General features: G+C 42.6%; 1 protein-coding gene across 7 annotated transcripts in view; it reads right to left on the reverse strand.

The window, feature by feature from the left end:
• The window catches only part of ELMO1 (engulfment and cell motility 1), a 573189-nt gene that overhangs the window by 34985 nt on the left and 522952 nt on the right, over positions 1-15252 (reverse strand). For all 7 annotated transcript variants that reach the window (XM_070468476.1, XM_070468480.1, XM_070468477.1 and 4 more), the window contains one exon: positions 5539-5702. In XM_070468476.1, coding sequence (XP_070324577.1) covers positions 5539-5702 — 164 coding nt within the window. The remainder of the gene's footprint in view (positions 1-5538; positions 5703-15252) is intronic.

Genomic DNA, 15252 nt, shown 5'->3' on the forward strand with positions numbered 1-15252 from the left:
AAGAAGGTGGGAGATAGCCAAGCCAGTCACACATGAAAATAAATCACTGCTCCTGGCTTCAAGTTGGGTAATGAGATGCAGAAATCATGGGAGAGAGAAACTGGGAATTTCATCAATTCTTAGGTTAGAGATGCATCTTTAAAGAATAGTTTTCCTAGGCTAGAGTTAACTATTAAAATAGAGATGAAGATGCAGAGATAAGGACCAAAAGGAGGAACAACTGAAAGAACTTGATGATTTATGATTTTTAGTGTAAGAGCCAGATGTTGTCATCTTAGCACCTTCTGTTATGAACCATCTTTGGGGATGGACTGTCAGAATAAGTGGATCTGCTGCTACAAAGGTTACCTTTTCTTGTTATGAACCCCAAGGACCCCAAAACATGTTTAGGCAATGAAGGAAATGGAATAGCTTTTTTCTTTTTTGTACGTGATGTCCTCTTCTTTCCTGCAAATGGGCTCAGTAGCTGCAGAATTCACTCATATTAGGAAAATATATGTAATCCCTACATGGTGTTTCTGTGAATGAGATATGACCTCTAGGGGAATCCTGGTAATAACCATGGGCTGGAATTGGGCTTTGAAATTCTCAGCTTGGGGCCCATGAGGTCAAGGTCAGGGGTTCAATATTTATCACTTTGATAAATATTCCTCTATTTCTAGCTAACAGCTTCGTAAATAAATAAAAGGAGGAAGATTAAAGGAGATAGAATAAATGAGTGTGTAAAGAGCAGTTCAAAGTCTAGCACTGTTTTTGGAAGAGAATTCCAAGTCTAAGTCCAATGAGGCAGTGGCATATGCAGAGGGCAGACAGCACCACTAGACTGGTGAGCCTCCTTCCTGGACCTGGTGTTCATCTCGAACAGAGGATGCATTGAACACTGGCATTGGCTATGAAAGCTATGAGCAAAACTCGTGACCAGTCTTTAACAAGGATGTAGATTTGCAGGTCAGCCAGTAGCCATATTTCTGGCTCTGTTTTTTCCCTTTTCTTCTTCACCTACTTTTACTGTACACTCCGAGATAAGATGAGGTGTAAGCAAATATATTCACAGTGTCAGTTTTACCATTTCTATATTGATAGTGTGACAACTTGTTAAATTCTGGTTATTGACTTATAGTAAGAGTGACTATTTCTCAGAGTGTTTGTTAAGTGCAGGGCATATACTAAGGGCTTTTCATGTATTACTTCACTGAGTCCTCTGAACAACTCAATAATGTAGACTTTTTATCAACTTTATTTTTAGAAATGAGAAAAACAGGTTTAGAATGGGTGACAGAACTTGACTGAGGAGCCACGTTTCCAAGTGATGGCCTGGGAATCTGATCCCAGGTCTGTCAGCTCCTGGGTCTGCGTTTTCCACATTTTGCTACTCTGCTTCCACGGTGTTTGCCCCTGCAGCTCCCCTCCCCCCAACATCATGGCAAATGATCTATCTGGGGGTTTTTTAAGCTTTTTATATCCATTAACTCAGATCAATTGTGCGGATGAACTTATCCTCCCTGTAAAGTCACACGAAGTAGAAAGTAACAAATACCTCCTTCTGAAATAATTAGTCAAGAGCTAAGAAAGAAAACAGGGCTTCTTCAACCCACTGAATACACAGTCTTCCAAAATATTTGTTCACCGAGAGTTTGCATTGTTCTTCTCAGGAAATATAAACATTATAAAAAGGAGATGCACGCCTCGAGGGATCTGCGTGGCTCTATTTGCTTCCATTCTGTGGGCAGCAGCCAGGCAAGGGGGAGAGGATGGTCAGCAGTGTTCCGCACGAGAGATCAACCATCCAGCCCAGCCACTGCCCAGTCTGCAAAATGAAAAGCTTGAACTGGATGACTTTAAAGTTGCTTTTCAGTTCTAAAATATGAATTCCTAAGCCCCAAGCTTGGGTTAGATGTGTCTCCTGTGTGCTCTCGTGTCAACCCACCCGCCTGCACTTCCTCTCACCTGGCACTGGGCACAGTCCCTGATAACCCCTGCTAATCTCAGCTTTAAAGCCTGGCACAGGGACAGCCAAGTGTCTCTGGTTCTCTGCCTGTCCCAGCACCTCGGGACCTTGCAGGAAGGAGTTACTCAATACACACTTGTTAAGTGAATGAATGAATGAATACAATCATACATGGTTCTCTGCATTTTCTTTGTTGTGGGTTTATTCCAAGAGCCACTGTGGCAGCGTTTAGACTTCATCCAACTACAACAATGAGATCTAGCAGATCATTCTAACAGACCAAGCATCACTGGAGAAGCAGCTGGAGGCTGGTAGCCTCCTGCCTACTTCAGGGGCCAGGACAGGGATCAGGCTGGCTCATGGCCTCCCCCATGAGATAGCTCTGACAAGTTTTTATGACTTTACCAGAGCTCTGGTGGACCATGGTGCTTTTTAGTCCCATGCGCAAGTGATGATGCCAATGTTCATACATACAGGAGATTTCTTTTGTATTTTCATAGCTTCTCTCTGTACAATAAGCATAAAGGTATATAATAATAAACGTAAAGACAAGAGTTTCTTATAAAAAAGGGAAAGAAAGGGAGATGAAACTTCAGAACATCATAGCAGAGCCTTGAGAAGTAAAGATATGAAGTCAAAGCAGGAGCAAAATGTTTGTACTTGACAAGCACTTAACAGTCTTATTTGGAACAAAGTCATGGTCAAACATTAATTTAGAATCACTTGGCCTTTTGTACGTAACTGAAGTGGTCCCTTTAGACTCTTTTTAGGCTTTAAGAATTGTTGTCAAAAGCATAATAAAACTTTCTTGTATTCACACATCTGACGAAACAAACATTATGAAATCCAACATTTCAGTACTGTAGGTCCCAGGATGGGGCAAAGGGCCTCTGTCCCTCCTTGCAAGAGACAAACTGCATCAGGTATCACCTCATACCAATCAGAATGGCCATCAATGAAAATCTACAAACAATCAATGCTGGAGAGGGTGTAGGGAAAAAGGAACCCTCCTACGCTGTTGGTAGGACTGTAAATTGATACAGTCACTACGGAGAGCAGTATGGAGGTTCCTTAAAAACTAAAAATTGAACTACCATAGAATCCTGCAGCCCCACTCCTAAGTATATGTGTGGAGAAAACTATAATTCAAAAAAACATATGCACCTCTATGTTCATGGCAGCACTATTTACAATAGCCAAGACATGGAAACAATGTAAATGTCCATTGACAGAGAAATGAATAAAGAAGATGTGGTACATATATACAACAGAATATCACTAAGCTATGAAAAAAGAGTAAGAAGAATAAAATAATGCCACTTGTAGCAACATGGATGGGCCTAGAGATGGGCTAAGTGAAGTAAGTCAAACAGAGGAAGACAAATATCATATAATATCACTTATATGTGGAATCTTAAAAAAAAAATGAATGACATAAATGAACTTATACCCAAAACAGAAATGGTCTTCTATGTGGAATCTAAAAAAAAGAAATGAATGATATAAATGAACTTATACCCAAAACATGGTCACTTGTGGTTACCAAAGCAGATGAAGGGGATAAATTAGTAGTTTGGGATTAACAATATACACACTGCTATGCATAAAACAGATAACCAGAAAGGACCCACTGTATAGCATAGGGAAATATATTCAATATTTTTTAATGTTCTATAAGGGAAAAGAGCGTGAAAAAGTATCTATCTATCTATTTCTTTGCTATACACCTGAAACTAACATGACATTGCAAGTCAACTATGTTTCAATAACAAACTCTTTTAATTAAAAAAAAGAAATAAACTGCATCTCTGAGGAGTCAGTTGTTTATTCAAAGCTCTTTCTACTTGGTATTCAGGGGCTGTTATCTTCTTCTATTAATAGCTGATGACCAAAGCAAAACCCCAGCTCTGCCTCTTATGAGTGCTGCCTGCTGCTTGATGTGGATATGGCTTAGGGTTTACATAGATGTAAGCTGCCCAAGGGGCTTCCCAGGTAGCTCAGTTTTAAAGAACTCGCTTGCCAATGCAGGAGATGTAGGAGATGTGGGTTTGATCCCTGGGTCAGGAAGATCCCCTGGAGGAGGGAATGGCAACCCACTGCAAATGACAACTTGCTCCAGTATTCTTGCTTGGGAAATTCCATGGACAGAAGAGCCTAGCAGTGTACAGTTCATGGGGTCCAAACTGTCTCATGCAACTGAGCGACTAAGCATGCATGAACCACCAAAGGCCCTGAGGAAGAATTTCCCCTCCCCTGCTGCCTAACCTCATCCCCCCAAAAGCCCACAGTTCTGCTCTGCAGCTTCTAGTAATGCTTCTCAAGGCTTGAAAACAAACACAGTAGATGCTATAGCTTGGCTATCTTTTTTTCTGTGCATTTTTTAGCACTTCATCTTAGCCTTGTACTTGGCAAAGCAGCTCTGGTAGGGGAAATGAAGAATTAGGTACGGGATCTGTGGTCTGGCTCCTACATGTGCCAACAAGGTCCTTTGCTCTCTAGACTATATTCTGGTCCTCAAGTAGAAATAAGACTTGTCTTCCTCACACAGGTGTGAGGACATGATACAGCAGAAGGAACAAGAGGAGGTACTTTGCAAATCGCCAAGCACTAAACATATCAGATAAATTGAAGCAAGAAACAGAAAGCAGGGATAAAGAAAAGGAATCAGAGAGAGAGATGTTGACAAGGTGCTTCATGACACCAATGATGTAAGATGGTTTCATAGGAAAGTTCAGAAGAAGCCACGTTCAGTCTTTCGAGGGAAGTATGAGAGTAAATGTCAAACACCTTCTTTACTTCCCATCCTGTTTCCTATTTTCTTCCCTATAAAGTATAAGGTAACAAAACTGACCTAGTTCTAAGAAAAGGACACAGGAAGATAAACAGGTCAATACTAAGAAAAGATAAAGGAAACAACAGTCTAAAACAGTGTTCACGTTCAAGGTTTAGAACATCATAAAGATGGAGATGAAGTTACACAACCATTGCAAGTGCACTTGATGCAAAGTCCTATGAAAAGGAGGCCCCTGGTTCTTCACCTCAGGCCTCTGGGTTGATAGCTACAAGAGATGTTCTGCTGATAGCCACATGAGATGTTCTGATGCGAGGCAGAGCCAATGGGGCTGGGAGGCAGTGGGTTGCTCTGCTTCAAGCTCATGCTCCCTCCCACTTATGACACTTCAATGTTCTTCTTGTTTTAATTATTGCTAAGTCTCATTCTGGCTGAAGCAGAACATCTTGCCACTCAAGAGTGCCTATATAGAGTATAGCTTTATGGACAAAACAAAAAAGATTGTCCCAAGTATTAGAAAAGTTTCCAGTCTTTTCAGCTGCAAATCCTTAGAGCACTCAGCAGTAACTGGGTCACTTCTTGGTTTAGATCCTCCTGCCAGCACCTCCTGCCTCCACCTCCCCGTAGCCCACCCCTGCCCAGCCTTCGTCAAGGAGTTGCTGAGACTTCAGGAACTGAGTAGAGATCTTTCGTTGGCTTTCCATAAACAGGTTGCAACACAGCCCAGCTGGGTGATAGGCTTTCACCCTAGAAACGGTGCGTCAGAGCTGTTAGAAGGCAGAGGTCAGAGGTAACTTACAAAATCGGGCGAGACTGGAAATCCTCCTGGTTCATCCTCTCAGACTGGCGGATTTTCAGGATTTCTGTGTAGCTCAGGTTCTGCAGTTTGCTCTTGAACTGGTCCAGGGAGCTAGGCTTGGTTGTAAGAGCTCTCATAACCTGTTCCTTCACCACCTGCATTACCTGTGAGATTGAAGGAAGACCATAATTTTCTTGGGGATTGTCCTTACCCATTCAGAAAAACCTTCTGAACAGATTATGTTTCCCTAGCCCCCAGTTCCCTTCATTTGCACTTTTGGCCCTAACTTGGAGCATGCTTTTCCAAAGAGTCAACTACTATGATATACAGCTTCCATTTCCTCCTATACTACTGGAATTGCAAGGAAAAGGTGGATTGACTAACTTTGAATTGGGAAGGGAGAGGGAGACTTAGGGTGGGAGGATATATACCTATTCATTTGCTTGATATATTATATGACTGTAGACAATGCAAAGTCAAGAACAAAAGGAGTCCAAGCAACAGCTAGAAGTATGCATAATCATTGTTTTTTTCCAGGAGAAACTCTGAGACACAATTAACTGTGGAAGTTTGGTGGGCACTGGTTCCAGTGAATGTGAAATAATACCTACACCTGTCCCTCCTGGATTGCTTTCGCCATGTAGTTAAGGTCTGAGTGTTCATATAGATGATATATCCAGAAATGTGCATGTGGTATCGCCTCTCTGAGCCAGGCACTAAAAAAAGAGGTCTATTGAACTAGAACTGACACATCCCAGTGGAAGCCTCAAGAAAAAAGAAGAATATGGTAACTGGCTGCTATGGGACAGGTCCAGACCACAAGGAGGCAATTAACCATTGCCTCTATTAATGTGGATTCATCTTCATCCAAATATCTAGAGCAGGAAAAGACCAGATAACACACAGAGGCATCCAAGAGACTGTAACCTTCCTGCTGCTTTTCTTCAAATCCTCCATTACAGATGCTAACAATGATTGTTACCCTTGATAACATACCTACTATGAGCCAGATACTACGAAAGGTACTTCATATGTATTCTTTATTTTAATCTACTCAAATTCAGGATGAAGGTATCATCATTATTCCTATATGCAGAAACTGAAGCTTTGAAAACTTTAACTAGTCCAAAATTCTATAGATGACTAATAGGTGGTTGAGCTGAGATTTGATCTTAGGGCTGACTGTAAATGCTGTATTTTACTGCCTTCATACCAACATTCTGGGGTCATCTGAAACTTAAAAATAAGAGTAGATCACCAATGCACCTCAATTATGTGCTAGGTTCAGTGTCAGGCACTTTGCTGTTTGTTCATCAACTCATTTAATCCTCTTTTCAACACAGTAGACTATATGTTTTTACTACTACTTTAAAGATAAGAAAATGGACTCAATATTGGGAAAAGAATCTGAAAAAGAATAGATATATGAATATGTATAATTAATCACTTTTCTGTACAGCTGAAACTAACACAACACTGTAAATCAAAAAGTACAACATTTAAAAAATATATAATAAAATGGTTGCTGAGAAGGATTTTCTCTAAGGTCACACATATCCAGTTGAAATCTAAGATACCTGTGTGGTGAACAGAACATACACAGTGTTGAACAGCCCTGGGGTACCACCTACCCCATCATGATGAATGTGATCTCAGTAAGCTCCTATGGCTTCTAAACAGTTATTCATGCAACAATTCAAGCACAGTAGATAGTAACTGCTCACTGATGGGGAAAAAAGTATTAGCTGCTCAGTCGTGTCTGACTCTTTGCGATGCTATGGAATGTAGCCCGCCAGACTCCTCTATCTATGGGATTCTTCAGGCAAGAATGCTGGAGTGGGGTGCCATGCCCTCCTCCAGGGCATCTTCCTGACCCAGGGATCAAACCCAGGTCTCCTGTGCTGCAGGCAGATTCTTTACCATCTGAGCCACCAGGGACTCCTACTCACTGACTAGTCCCACTAAAATGTCAATATTTCATGAAATTTTATTGAACAGAAGTATCAGTCTTATAGCATGGAAAAGACTGCGGCAATCAGAACTTTCAAACCCGAGTGATGGCCAGGTGATGGGAAAAAAATCTCACCGCCTCAAGTTATATTAGGCAGCTGAAATGTCCTCCACACACTGGACAGACTGTTGCACTGGCTGAGATCTGTTTAATGGCATTGCCACTCTCTGATGGTACAGGGTGCCTTCTCCAAGCGGATGTCTCTCCCATAGCTGTCCTGTTACAAATAAGGACCTGTCCAGTGATCTGCTGGGGTCCAGAGGCATTGAGATGCAGAACAAGAAAATGAATCCTTCTTGGTAGCAAAACCAAATGTGCCCTCAGAAAAACCAAAGCCTTGAGGGAACCCATAAGCCCACGAGTCCTCTCAACTCAGGAGTGTCTGATAGCTCACTCTTCAGTCATCTGCATGCACACTGCTTGCCCTGCCCTCATGTAACCAGGAGTCCTATGTTAACCACATTTTCCTTTAGTCAACTGAACATGGCTGAACCAAGGGTAAGATGAGTCATAGGTGGCCAGGAGACAAACAGGTCTGTCTACTTTCAAGTGCTATCAACGCTTATTTTTCCTTATATGCTTCTAACCTTTAAGAATCCATGCCCACAGTAAGACTACCCACTACTAGGTAATCTATTCGCATTTTCATAGGGACTATCAGGCAAGAAGTATTTTATCGCAAGAAATAAATCTAATTGCAGGAATCTTGAGAAACTTCATAAGAAAATGTGAAGGATGACAGACCTATAGCATTCACTATGGATCTGCTTTACCCAGTAGGCAACACTGTTCTCAGAGGACTGCGTGCCATGCTTGCCCTGTAAAGAAGAGGTTGCCGGTGACAACACCGATGTAAAGGCATGAAGGCAACTGTCCTCCAGGCTGCTGACTCACGGGACTTTCTGGGGCCATGGCTGCATTGCTCTCTGCAGTGTAATTCCACTGCTTATTAGGATTACCATAAGTCAGACTATATTTTAAAAAATATTTTTATTTATGTATTTGACTGTGCTCGGTCTTAGTTGTGGCACATGGGATTTTTACCTGTGGCATGTGGAATTTAATTCTCTGGCCAGGGATTAAGCCTAGCCCCCGTGCATTAGGAGTGCAGTTTTAGCCAATGGACCACCAGGGATGTCCCAATCAGACTGTATTGATAGAAACTTTTAACAAAAATTTGCTCGAGAAGCGTCATTTGTGAAGTCAAGAAAACAAACATTGCTGAGTGCTCATGGCAAATAGATGGAAACTGTGTCAGACTTCATTTTTTGGGCTCCAAAATCACTGCAGATGGTGACTGCAGCCATGAAATTAAAAGATGCTTACTCCTTGGAAGGAAAGTTATGACCAACCTAGATAGCATATTAAAAAGCAGAGACATTACTTTGCCAACAAAGGTCCGTCTCGTCAAGGCTATGGTTTCTCTAGTGGTCATGTCTGGATGTGAGAGTTGGACTATAAAAGAAAGCTGAGCACTGAAGAATTGATGCTTTTGAACTGTGGTGCTGGAGGAGACTTTTGAGAGTCCCTCGGACTGCAAGGAGATCCAACCAGTCCATCCTAAAGGAGATCCGTTCTGGGTGTTCATTGAAAGGACCGATGCTAAAGCTGAAACTCCTATACTTTGGCCACCTCATGTGAAGAGTTGACTCATTTGAAAAGACCCTGATGCTGGGAAAGATTGAGGGCAGGAGGAGAAGGGGACGACAGAAGATGAGATGGTTGGATGGAATCACCGACTCAATGGACATGAGTTTGAGTAAACTCCGGGAGTTGGTGATGGACAGGGAGGCCTGGCATGCTGCAGTTCATGGGGTTGCAGAGTCGGACACGACTGAGCGACTGAACTGAACTTAACTGAAGGTATGGTCTCTGCCGTGTGTGAACTAAGCGTCTAATAAGAGAACCAGGATGAACAAAGATTATGGCAGCTGAAATGTGGATGTGACAGAGCAGATGGATGGATAAACATTGTTGGCAGATGGGAAGGTATTTCAAAGAAGAGGATGTCACATGAATTTAGAATGAAGTATGCATATTCAGTGATGTTGAAATAGGTAAATAATATGGAAACTACCACATTTTAACCTGCTTGAAACCTGGGCTATGTCTGAATTGGAACCAGTTACATAAACATTGTTTCATGCCCCCAGTGTAAGGGAAGAGAGGAAAATTACCAGTTGACCTTCCACGTGATCTGCTTCTTTTTTTACTCAGGCAAAATGCTAAATTTGGGATGCTTCACAAAATTTGAAATTGTGACCATCTCATATCTTCAGTATAAATGGTGGCTAAATATGGTCAAGGCTGAATTATAACACTTTGTAGTTTCATGTGAGGGGCACTGCAGGAGCTGCCCCTTTCCTCATTTAGAGAAACTCAGAGTTGAGCCAAGGTTGTAATTGTTATCTCCTAATGTTACTTGACCTTCTAGGGGGAGGTAGGACATGTAAGAGAGACAAAGATGTAGCAACTAGAACACCAAAAATGAAGAGGTTTTAAAATAGAATTAGGTTAATGCTGGGGGAGTCTTAACAGCTCTCTCCACTTTCCTCATTTTATAGATGAGAAAACACAGGCTCAGAGGGCCAGGTGATTCTCTTATTTCATGAATTTCTTAAGGAGCTGTCAGAGATGACAGTCACTGGACTACGTGTGACTAGACACAATGATAATGTTAGTAAGAGGGCATGTGGCATGAACTGACCAGTCAGCATCCTTCCCAGACTTTTCTGACTCGACTTGAGGCAGAATTGAAGTGTGCTCTTTTTGCCTCAAATTGAGAACTGTGAGAATGTCCCTTAACATACGGCAGAGTGGAAGATAACGAGCCCGATGCCAGTAGAATCAGACCCAAGAGAGTTAGAAGCATGTGCACATGTGTGTGCGTGGGTGGAGAGAGAGAGAGAGAAAGAGAGAGACAAAGAATGTGTTAATAATGGTGACGTCATGTGCATGTACTAAGTCGCTTCAGTTGTGTCCGACCCTTTGTGACCCTTTGGACTGTAGCCTGCCAGGCCCCTCTGACCATGGGATTCTCCAGGCAAGAATACTGGAGTGGGCTGCCATGTCCACCTCCAGGGGATCCTCCTGACCCAGGGATCGAACCTGCATCTCCTGCATTTCAGGCAGATTCTTTACCACTGAGTCACGGGGGAAGTTCAATGATGAAGACAAAATCAACCACAATGTCAGTTCAACTTTGATATTTGCTGGTTTGATTACATAAGCCTTTTTTCTGGAAATGGTTTGAATGCGATTCTTGTCATTTTCAACCAAAGATCTCAATGAAAATAAGCAATGAAGTATGCAGGAGTACCAATTTAAAAGGCTGACATTGCCCAGATTGGAGAAAAAATAGGAGAAGGACCTTGGGTAGAAACAATAAAGCTATTCTGAAAACAAATAAGTTAAAATCATCTTCATTTATATGCATGGTTGTACCTTTGCATGGAAATGATGATAATCCCTTATGCAAGTATGGGAAACTCTTCAGCTTCTACTTACACTCTGCACTTAAAATCCACTGTTAGAATTCCATTTCTCCTGCCTAAGACTTTGATCCCTGTAAGATGTAAGCATCCATAAGTGGAACAATCCTTTAAATCCCCAACAATCATTTACACTTTAGTTTGAAGAAAATATAGCCTTTTTCTTAAGAGTAGGTTGATAACGGTGAAGAGGTCTAGACGGCACTGGCCCCAGGAAAAGGGAGGCAAGTGGTAGATATACAGGATAAAACAGCAGCCAAATACTGGTTTTGCCTACCTCACAGTTTTGCTTGGCACTGGCCATTGTTCTACGGCCAAGAAAAATGACCTGAGCGATAGATGTCATTGTTTTTTTAAGAAGGGGCAAAATAGTCAGAGGGGTCAAATAGCCTTCTATTCCTTTGCAACATACCTTCTACAAGAACTAGAATTAATGATGTGAAGTCTCTGTTAATGCGCTATGTGTGCAATTTAAATCAGGATACTCACAGCCACCATCTTTAACCCCATCCTCTTTGGAAAACCTTTAATCATTTTCTGAAAAACCCACAGATGGTGTTGCAGAGGCATGAACAAATCGATGAACTTAAAACTTCTTAATTACAACATGTGCTTTGCCACAGACATCAAAGAAAACATACTCTTAGAATTTGCATTTGGTATTGACTGATTATTTAATCAAGGTCTGAACCGTGCCTGTAGTCTGAACCGTGTGTTTCTGGAGTTTTCCCAGCACACACTGACTGTGATAACATCATATGTTACAAAAGAAGTGGGGGTCTCACCAGACACTTGTACTTTAAATGGAGAAAACCTTTTAGCTCCTTGGCAGAGTGGGTTAACGGTATAAGTGCTGGGGATCTCTGAATAGAATCAAGCATGCTGGCAGTCTAGCAGAGCTCTGGTTTCATCATTGTTAACTGCAATGAGCTTCTGATCCATGGAGCCTGTGTGCACTCCTGGTCTCATCAGCTCTTTGACCCTGACATTCCAGTTACATCTTTATCCAGCATCATTCATCCATTCATTCAACAACTGTTTCTGAGCATCTACAATGTAAAAGGCCCTAAGAGTGAATGTGCTTGTGTGGAATGAGCTCTTGGCCTGGGAAAGTGAAAGATTTGCAACTCCATCTGCATCTTCCAAGAGAGGAAGTGACATCATAGTGGAGCATAGGCAAGATATTCATCCCCCAAATACTTCCTGAGCCCCTCTCAAGTGCCAGAGGGCTGAGGGTGCCGCATGGGGATGTCAGCTGGGGTTTAAGGAGAGGCCAGACATGGACACAAGGAGGAGTAGGGAAGGAGCCAGTCTCAGTGGAAGAAATGGCATGAGGCAAGCTCAGAGAGAGGAGAGAATAGCTCTGAGTAGAGAAGAGTCTTTGGTGGTTTCATTTAATTGGAGAAATGAGGTGGAGCTGAGAGGTAAGGCTTGGAAGATGGTAGGTGGCTTTACTGACTATGAAAAATGTGGATTGTTTTTTCTGTTACTAATGATAAATCATCAGAGGATTTTGGGTGGTGTGATGGAATTCAGTAATGTATATTGGGACACATACAAGGGCATATTTCTTCCTGGGCCAGTTGGGGAAAGGAGGCATGTCAGCAAAGTCTACATGGTTGAGATATGACTGTTACTGGGACTTGAAGAATGAATGGGAGTTACGATGGAAGAGGAAAATGTCCCTCCAGGCAGAGGGACTGGCAAGAGCTAAGGCAGGAGGTAGGCAGTACATGACTCAGGTATTAGGGAAAATATGCTTTTGGAGTTCACGTTAGTAGTTTTCAGCCAATGGATGGGTACTGATTGCTGGGCAGCTACACAGCCTTTAGAGCTCAACACACACAATTTTGAAGCCAGCCCGCCAGCTTCCTCAAGACATTCAATCCCTCCCAGACTCATTTCCATCATCTGTAAACTGGGAGAATGAATCGTTTGAGATTCATCAGAGCGCTAGTGGTAAAGAATACACCTGCCAGTGCAGGAGATGCAAGAGATGTGTGCTCGATCCCTGGGTTGGGAAGATCCCCTGGAGTAAGAAATGGCAACCCACTCCAGTATTCTTGCCTGGAGAACCCCATGGACAGAGGAGCCTGGCTGGCTACAGTTCATGGGTCCGAAAAGAGACACAACTCAGCAACTGAGCACGTGCGTGCGCACATGCGCACGCGCGCACACACACACACACACACACACACACACTGTTTATTGTTAATGCTGCTGCTGCTGTTAAGTCGTGTCAGTCGTGTCTGACTCTGTGCGACCCCATAGATGGCAGCCCATCAGGCTCCTCTGTCCCTGGGATTCCCCAGGCAAGAATACTGGAGTGAGTTGCCATTTCCTCCTTCAATGCATGCATGCATGCTAAGTCGCTTCAGTTGTGTCCGACTCTGTGCAACCCCATGGACAACAGTCCACCAGGCTCCCCTGTACACAGGATTCTCCAGGCAAGAATACTGTAGTGGGTTGCCATTATTGTTAATGAGGTAAAGCCCAAAACTCTGCATGGTACATTGTAGATAGTTAGCAAACACTAGTTCCCCTTCTCAAGCCTTAGTTTGCTCACTGTGAAGTGGAAATAATAGTACAGAGTCCACAGGGTTGTTGTAAAATCTAAATAAGATATTATGTGCAAGGCATTTGACACAGTGAATGGAACATATTAGATTCATGACAAATGTGAGTCCCCTTACCTTCTGAGAATGAAATTATGTCAGAGGTTTCTCCTATAAAAATATTCCCAGACCACATCTGTACTATCTGGCAACTTGCTAGAAATTCAGCTTCTTAGGCCCACCCCAGGCCCACAGAATCAGAAACTTTAGGGCTGGGCCCAGGAATCAGCATTTTAATAGCTGCTCTAGATGGTTCTGATGCACCTTCAAGTGTGAGAACCTCTGATCTCAGCAGGTGTCCAGCACCACTTCTGAGCCTTTAGTGTGGCCTCTACAGAGATTCTTGTCATATGTCTATAAAGCAATGAAGTTAATGACTAGTATACCTGTAACCCCATCTAGATTGCAAACCCCTGGAAAGCAGGCACTTTTTCTTGTTTGTATTGTGGCCCATGGTACTTAACAAGAAACTTCCGGACTATAATGATTGATAGGCTCAACACTGAAGATTCTCAGGCTTCTACCGTTCATCTACAGAATTAAACAAATGCAACCTTAACAGAACACTGAGACTGATACACACCTCTCAGAGAGCACTTTTCCACAGCCTAAGGAATAATGTCTGTGGCTTTTAGATGGTGTCTTAGGGTTCCAGAGGTCATTCTGGGCTTTCTTCCAGAGGTGAGTTGGAGGGGGCTGATCTGAAGTTGAGTGAAGGGTTTTGGAAGAAGCCACGGCAGTATACACTAAAGGGGATGCTTACAAATATACAATGACCCAACCAGTGGTGCCATTAAATGGATTTATCTCCATGATGAAGAGAAAAGGCTGTCTTAGGGAAGACAGATACCAGTGGAGTCCAGCTTTAAAATGACTCATGAGGGAGAGTTCTCATTGCTGGATTTTAGGACTGGAACCATTTTTCTTCCCAGAAATGTTCTTTACATAAAACAGCAGAAGGCTCAGAAAACTGGAGGGATTCCACCTGGAGAGGAGTCTGGGGGAAGGAAGACCCCAGGTACCCATGTATAAGCAGGATACTTTTCTGGAGACTGGGACTCACTCTAGGGGGCTACTCTCCAAGGTTAGAATGTGGGGAGAAGTGGCCTTGCCCAGAAAAAGTTCAAGAAGTTAGAGTGAAAACTGGTGACTTACCTTGCAGGATACTGAACCAGATGTAGGCTGTCAACTGACCTCCATCCTTTAGAGGTCTTTAAACTTAGGATAGCTTCTGGAAACTAGGGATGATTTTACTTTATAGTTCTGCCATAGGTAGGGAGTGGACTGCCTGAGTCAGTTCAAGCAAACAAGAGTTTTTGCTGAGTACTATCAAGTGAATTGGCATGCTGTAGTCAATGGGGTTGCAAAGAGTCGGATACGACTTAGTGACTGAACAACAACAAATCAAGTATATTAAATGAAAGAAAGAAAAAATAAAAGTGATTTCTTAGCCCAAGGAGCAGGATTTAAGTTTTCTGTATTTATCTCGGGGCAGTTTGATCTAGAGCAGAGGTTGGCAAACTTCTCTTAAGGGCCAGATAATAAATATTTTAAGCTTTGTGTGGACCATATAGTGTCTGTAGTAGCTACCCAGCTC

Source organism: Odocoileus virginianus, chromosome 1 (genome assembly GCF_023699985.2).
Source record: "Odocoileus virginianus isolate 20LAN1187 ecotype Illinois chromosome 1, Ovbor_1.2, whole genome shotgun sequence".
Taxonomy (NCBI): Eukaryota; Metazoa; Chordata; class Mammalia; order Artiodactyla; family Cervidae; genus Odocoileus; species Odocoileus virginianus.